This window comes from Choristoneura fumiferana, chromosome 11 (assembly GCF_025370935.1).
Source record: "Choristoneura fumiferana chromosome 11, NRCan_CFum_1, whole genome shotgun sequence".
Lineage (NCBI taxonomy): Eukaryota > Metazoa > Arthropoda > Insecta > Lepidoptera > Tortricidae > Choristoneura > Choristoneura fumiferana.
In genome coordinates, this window is record NC_133482.1 from 8,430,600 (window position 1) to 8,438,243 (window position 7,644).

The 7,644-nt window shown below is 38.6% G+C and overlaps 1 protein-coding gene across 1 annotated transcript in view; it reads left to right on the forward strand.

Moving 5' to 3' along the window:
* Positions 1-6,967, forward strand: part of LOC141432684 (ubiquinone biosynthesis monooxygenase COQ6, mitochondrial-like) — a 24,301-nt gene extending 17,334 nt beyond the window's left edge. Inside the window, exons 7-9 of the mRNA XM_074094398.1 lie at positions 3,348-3,463; positions 4,428-4,594; positions 6,578-6,967. Coding sequence (XP_073950499.1) covers positions 3,348-3,463; positions 4,428-4,594; positions 6,578-6,607 — 313 coding nt within the window. The 3' untranslated portion in view covers positions 6,608-6,967. The remainder of the gene's footprint in view (positions 1-3,347; positions 3,464-4,427; positions 4,595-6,577) is intronic.
* Positions 6,968-7,644: the final 677 nt, after the last annotated feature.

The following is a 7,644-nucleotide window of genomic DNA, read 5'->3' on the forward strand; positions in this document are numbered from 1 at the left end:
TCATCATATCAGCCTGATATGCCTGATTTTACATAGGCCTCCTCCATATTTATATTTATAATATGTACTTGTAAAGTTAAAAAAGCTGTTATTTATTTCTCCCTTGTGAAAACTGCTTGTTTTTGCTTTCAGGAAACAGAAAACACGACAGCCTGGCAGCGTTTCTTACCTACAGGCCCCGTCGCCCTGCTGCCTCTCAGCTCGACGCAAAGCTCGCTAGTGTGGTCCACGAACGTCGAACATGCCAAACAACTGCTGCAATTGCCCGAGGAACAGTTCGTTGATGCTCTCAACGATGCACTGGTACTGATACATTGTGTTTTAAGGGTGGTAAATAAGGAATTACGAACGAGAATCTAATTAATCTTTAATGAGTCGATGTTACTAATTCCAGTACCGCCCCCGCAACATGCAATGTTTTTGCTACAATACAAGCAGTTGCACGCCCAGCAGTAGTACACGCTACAACTCATAACGTCCTAAGGCGTTATACGCAAAAAAGGCCTTTGGGTTTTATTTAGGGGGGTTGCAACCAAGTTAGCCTGCATGTCACGACACTGTTTACGAGCAAGTGTGTTAAAAAAGTTGTTTTGTGTGTTGTTGCTCGTAAACAGTGTCGTAACATGCAGGCTACCTTGGTTGCGACTGCGACCCCCCCAAATAAAACAATCGACCTTAATGTGCTTCTCATGAAACCCGTGGTCGGTAAATGAGTCATTGCCCGTACTAATTTTCATGTCATGAAGCCCAAGGTCGGTAAATGAGTTTGTTACTGCATGGCGTGCTGCTGCTCCGTGCGCGCGCTGCACACGCACGCCATGCACATGCTGCGGAGGGCGCTGCCAAGAGCGCAATCAGCGGTATCGGCAATTTTTGAAAAAATATTAGTTTTTCTTTTACAAATATACAATTTTACTGGCAAATGTGATGAAAAACATTGTATGTCACACGGGCGGTACTAGAATTACGAACATCGACTCATTAAAGCCTTCAGTCTTCGACTTCGGGCTTCTAATAGACTCTCGTTCGTAATTCCTTATTTACCGCCCCCTTAAGACACAATGTACTATTTCAAAAACATCCAAGGAAATATCGTTCTTATATTCGTGATGATAGAACGCGAAGTACGTCTTTGTATAGCACTTAATGAGCATTCGTTCCGATTTCAAATTAGAGTATAGGACAACTCGTCCGCGAACAGAAATTGTGTATGTGTGGCAATCCCCTATTTCGCGGCCTCTGCAGTAATGTATTATTTCATGAAAAAATCTTTCTTATTTGAACTTTCGGAAACAAAAAAACCTACGAGTACCGAGCGACGTTAACATTTTGGTTGTACTGTACTAAAGAATCATGTATCAATATTCAAGTGGAAGCAATACCCCCGAAGCACCACCGTGGACGCCGTCACATCCTGGCTCAGTTCGTGGCTCAAGAGCGCCGGTTTGCCGGACGGCGCGACGCGCCAGCTGCCGCCGTCCGTCCGGCAGATCGCATCCGGCTCCCGTGCCGCGTTCCCTCTCGGCTTTGGGCACAGCACGAGATACGTTGCGCCGGGCGTCGCGCTTGTTGGGTAAGCGTTCATTTCATACAAGGAATAACAGTACTGAATGGATACTATTGTATAATTACATAAATTATATGACTAATATAATTATTGTGAGCCTATCCTGTCCCACTGCTGAGCAAAGGCCTCCCCAATACTTACACTGCTCTCTGTTCACTGCATACAAGGGCCAGTCCGTTAAGAAGTAGTCCAGTTCATCCCGACATCACCGTCTAGGTCTGCCAGGTCGTCTTTTCGAGTTGGTGGGTGTCCACTCGGTGGTTATTTTGGCCGACAACTCGACCAACTACAATTACTTACCCCCTGTTTCACCATCCATTGATTAAATATTTGATGGATAAATATAGTCTCTGTTTGTTTTGTTGGAATAGACGGAGACGGCATCACATTTAAGTATCCGCCAGATAAAATTAAAATCAATGAGTGGTAAAACAGCCCCTAGTGTATTAAATTAAGGGTCTGTTTCACCATCCATTGATTAATTTTATTTGACGGATAAATGTGATGCCGTCTACGTCTATTCGAACAAAACAAACAGAGACGGCACCACATTTATCAGTCAGATAAATTTAATCAATTTATGGTGAAACAGGGGGTAAGTGTCGTATAATTTAAACTACACTCTGATTGACAAATCCAATGTCAAGCACGAGTTATGCAAGCAGATACGTATTTTGGACCATATTATCGAAAGTTAACCTGTTTTTTTATGAAAAGAAAGAGATGTCTAACCAATAATCATAATTTTAATATGTAGCTGAAATGGCTTTGTTCTTTCTATGTAGGTGACAAAAGAACCTGCTATAAATACCATGGCAAAATTTCTCGTCATTGTGACATTGCGCCTCTCATTTTACCTACATTTATAGAATGAAAAATCCAAAGTGGAGCCCGGTTTACACGCCAAACAATAAACGAATAATTTAAATAAGCTAAAACTTCGTGTGAATTAAAAGTAGCCATAAGCTGGATGGGACAGCTATTCACAAAGATCAAAAAAGTGCGCAGGTACCAAAGAGATACCAATACAGCTGTGTTGATAGTAAATCAGGGTTCGCAGAAATTCTTCTAAACAATACGATTTCAGGTAGGTCCTTAGTAGATTTTAAATAAATACAAAGCAGCTAGCTATAGAAACAATGGCCTGTTAATCTTTTGCTCTATGCCGAAATCGAAAGCCAAATTTTTTTTTATTACATATGAATGGAACTACGCATTAGTACCTATAAAATAAAGAACTGAAGTTCTTTAAAAAGAAGACGTTTTAAAAAGGTGCGATTATTTCTTATTATTTCAATTAAGTTACTTTCTGGTCTCAAGTTAATTAATATAAAATGTTAAATATCATGGGACACTTGACACCAATTACCTAGTCGCAAACTAAGCAAAGCTTGTACATACTTATATAGATAAATTCATACAAATATCTGCCCGGCCGGGAATCGAACCCGGGACCTAAAGCTTCGTAGGCAGCACTTGGCCATTCGGTCGTTTAGTAATTTTTATACTAAACTAACAATATGAACTGGTAATGTTTGTAATAAATGATTGATGACTCTACTACTCTCTTGTCCTGTGGCCGGCGTATTGTCTAACGCTCTAGCGCTCGCAATCGCATTTACCATCTTTTTCCATCGTCGTCCTACACCGTCTGACAGAAAGAAGTGGTGAAAACAATTGTAATTCCGAGTGCGTTATACAATAAGCAAGGCCTTTGCTTTTTGCGTTCACAGAGGGGCAACGTAATTGGTTTTATTTAATAGATATTCCCTATTTTCAGAGACGCGGCGCATCGCGTGCACCCGTTAGCAGGACAGGGCGTGAACCTGGGCTTCGGTGATGTTCGGGACTTGACCTCCTTCCTATCAGACGCCATCTACTCCGGATTAGATATCAGTGCGTATTGCTGAACTACTGAATCAGGCGTTACTTAGCGGACGGCCATATCAATAAACTAAATTATTACTTTGCTCGACCGCAAGCTTACGATAGAAGGTCTATCCTAAGGTCGCGAGAGGAAAGTAGTTGTTTATAGTTCATCGATAAGTACGTTGCCTAATTACTTAATTGGGATGTCCCAATTTTTGACAACATATAATAAATCGAAAACCATTTGGAGAAATAGGCTTCGTGAAGCGTTTTCAGAAATCAGATTCCAAAAATGTGATAAACTGATTTAAATAAACAAAATTTAAGTAATGACCCTCATTTGACCCCTGGAGTATCTCGTCACAAAGGCAGTTATAAAGCAGGTCTACACTCTTAAGCAAAGTGACAGTTTGAAATGTTCCTGTCCTGCTTATAATAGCAAAGAGTGACAAAGATAGAACTTTAATCACATGATGCGCAACCGGCCTTAAACAGTTGTCATTTATCGTAAAGTCCGAAATGTATACGAGTATTTCCAATGTATTTTTACAAATTAAATTATTAAATTACTATGTTACAAGTAAATACAAAAGAATTTAAATATCAGATTTTTAAAAAGATATCTATTTACTATCACACCATTAAATAAACAAAGGAATAATCGAAGCTAAAAGAAGAGAAATAAAATAAAACTATTTGTCATGGTTCATGTAGGACCCTAAACCGTGCTTGAATTATTGTCAAATTGTAATGCCACAGATTATGTTATGTACGACCTGAATTTTTCCAGGCAATGGAATGTGGCTGTCTCACTGTGACGTCATCCAGCGTATTTCGTAAAAAAATATAAAAAAATAAATACTTATCCAAATTCAAAATCAATGAAAATGGTATCTTAAAATATCCTATTCTTTCCAAAAATAAGATAAAAACTATAGGTTATTTTTTTTGGTGCATCCCAATTTCATTAATGCATGTGCGTCTTCCACAGCACATAACTCCTGGCTAGAAAAATACGAAACGTCGCGTCAACGATACAACGTGCCAACAATGCTAGGCATCGATGCGCTGCATAAACTGTACTCCATGGATCTGCCGCCCGTTGTGCTCGTGCGCAGCTTGGGTCTACAGATCACTAACGCTCTACAACCTGTAAAGGTCAGTTCTCTGGCCGCGAACCGTGATTGTTGTTCTACTCGCCATTATTCATAATTTATCCGGGTCATACATACTCGTAGTAAATCATTGTCATTGATAAACTAGAATAGTATTACACGGCCAAATTGCGAACATTGGCAAGTGGCTCAACAATCCCGGCTCGCGACTGTACATCCAACTGCTGGGCACAGGCCTCTGTGAATGAGTGGATGGCTGTGTAAACTAGAATACTCGATATTATTTAATGACCAGAATACGAAGTTTGCTAAAACTGGAGTAAATCCTTTTATACGATTACTATAATAGGTTTATATTACAATACAATAACTCTTTATTGAACACCAACACATAGTAAGCAGTTACAGAAAACACAGCACATGGAGATTTTCCAAGGTAAGCAATAGGCGGCCTTATCGCTTCAGGGCATTATTATATTATAAATTATAACTAACGTTTACCCGCGGCTTCGCACACGTAAATCATAAGATACAGCAGTTGAATTGAAATTCCGGGATTTTATTAAATTCTCGTGGGAATTCCCTAAAATTACATCGTGGTTTTCATTGACGTTAAATTAAAACACCCATGCCAAATTTCATGACTAAACCCAGCGGTTGTTATTTCGAAAGTTTATCCCTATCCCGTGGGAACATCGGGATAAAAAGTAGCCTATGTGTTATTCCAGATTGGACATCTACCTACATATTAAATTTCATTACTCTAAGCCCAGCGGTTGTTATTTAGAGATTGTATCCCTATCCCGTGGGAATATCGTGATAAAAAGTATCCTATGTCTTATAAACTAACTTTTTGCAAAATTTCATCCAAATCCGTCCGTCAACGTGAAGAAGTAACAAACATACTCACTCACTCACAAACTCACTCGCTCACACAAACTTTCACATTTATAATGTTAGTAGGATAACATAAGGTTCACTAGCCATTACCTCTATAATAACATAAGGTTCACTAGCCAACGGATGTGGTTTTTTTTAGCTTTTCTTATCAACGATTTCACGGGTTTCCTGTCGTATACTTACTTATACATACTAAGGGGCTGTTTCACCATCCGTTGATTAGTGTAACTGACGGTTAAATGTGATGCCGTCTCCGGCTATTCGAACAAAACAAATAGAGACGGCATCACATTTAACCAATGTAATCAATCAATGGATGGTGAAACAGCCCCTAAACCTAGCAAATCGCCCAGTTGCAAGGAGGTAAAAAGATAAGCCCTTTTTTACCTGAAATAGACACTGGAGGCGCGCTAAGTAGTCGCCAGGTAGCACAAATACAGTGATAAAATTATTAAAATCACTAAACCTAGCGGTAAATGCGAATACAAATACAGAAAGCTCTTTACAACAGCTTGTATCAGGTTGTTAGTAGTTTTTTTTCTTTATTATTTGTGGATGGCTTACACTCTGTTTTACGAGGATAAAAAGCAAAGTTTGTTTGTTGGCCTTTCACGTGGTGATTTTTTTGCACTCAAAGTCACAGGTTTAATGCTGCGTACTTAAAACTCCGGGCACGAACTGTCATATCATACCACAAAAACTTGTACCACCGTTGTACATATGTTTAACATTATGTCCATTGCCTTGACTTAACTCTGTGCTTAACACTGTAAGTGGACGAAAACACCATTAGCTGCTGTAGCATTTTCGTCAGCGTCCCGCGCGGGATCTTCCTTTTCCCGGAATGAAGAGTAGCCTAAGTCAATCAGGGATAGTGTTGCTTTGTATTAGAGAAAGACTTTTAAAATCGGTTTAGTACCTAGATCCAGAGACACCACCCTACATACACACACGCAAAGTTTACCCTTTTGTTATATAGGTATAGATTTACACTTATAATATTTATTTACGACCTTAACTAACTGACCTATTGTTAATCTATATCCTCTCCCTTCATTCGCCTTTTTGCAATTTTCCAATCACGGTTCTCTTGATAAAATAACTAATATTTACCTTCTTGTTTCAGAAAATGATCATGTCGCATGCTACGACGTAAAATGAAGAACAAACAAACAATAAGAAAATGTTATCAAAATAGTTGATATCATCGGACTATGCCACTGATGAGTCATTGTTATCAGATCAGATTGTCAGGTTAACACTTGTTCTATGTTGTAGAATAATATCTTGAGACTTGAGGTGCAATGCAATATTTATAACAAAAATAGATTTTACGTTTTCTCTTGTCAGTTTCATGTTGTTTTGTATCACGCTTCTGTATAACTTCGTCAAGAAATTAACTCTGTGGTCGTCGTTTTGTGAAGCTAGTAGCTACAACGGGTAAAAGTACAAAAGTATGTACATATTAGGTATTAAATTAAATTTATGCAATAAATGATTGTGTAAGTAATTGAAATTCTTTGTTTTCTTTATGCAGACTTGATCTGATTACCAACATGTTTACAGTTTACGTAATAAATGTAACTTAGGATTGAGAAATACATACTCGCACACATTTAATATGTATTGAAAAGTATGTGAAATCGGAATGTGTGGTCAAGCACGTATATTTATTGCGAATCAATTCAATAAATGACTAGTCTGATTTAAGGCTGTTTGTCTGTTTCCAGTTAAATTACTGTACCGATTTTGATAGGTACAAAATTGTGCTCGGATTCTATGCTGTTCATCTGATGTGACAGTAGCGGCGCGAGGTCCCTCAGACCGCGGGGTGGTGGCTCACATCGCCTACACGCTACACGCTACGCCTAGTGCTACCTCTGCAAATGAATATCCTGTGGACATTATATACATCTGGAAAACGATGTAAGCTGCAAAGAAAAAGTAACCATTTTAATGTTCTTAAAACAAATACTTAAACAAATTTCGGTTTCACTCATTATCAATAGCATTAGGTAATCACTACTGGTGCCTTTATAATTAAGGGGTTCATTATCATTAGTGACGATATTGTGAACTTTTAATTGAATAAAGTTGTTAATTAGGTACCAATTTCCTTAAGTACGCTATTAGGTAGTACCTTACCTGATACCACCTTATACGATTCATTAATAAAATAGGTAGGTACCCACT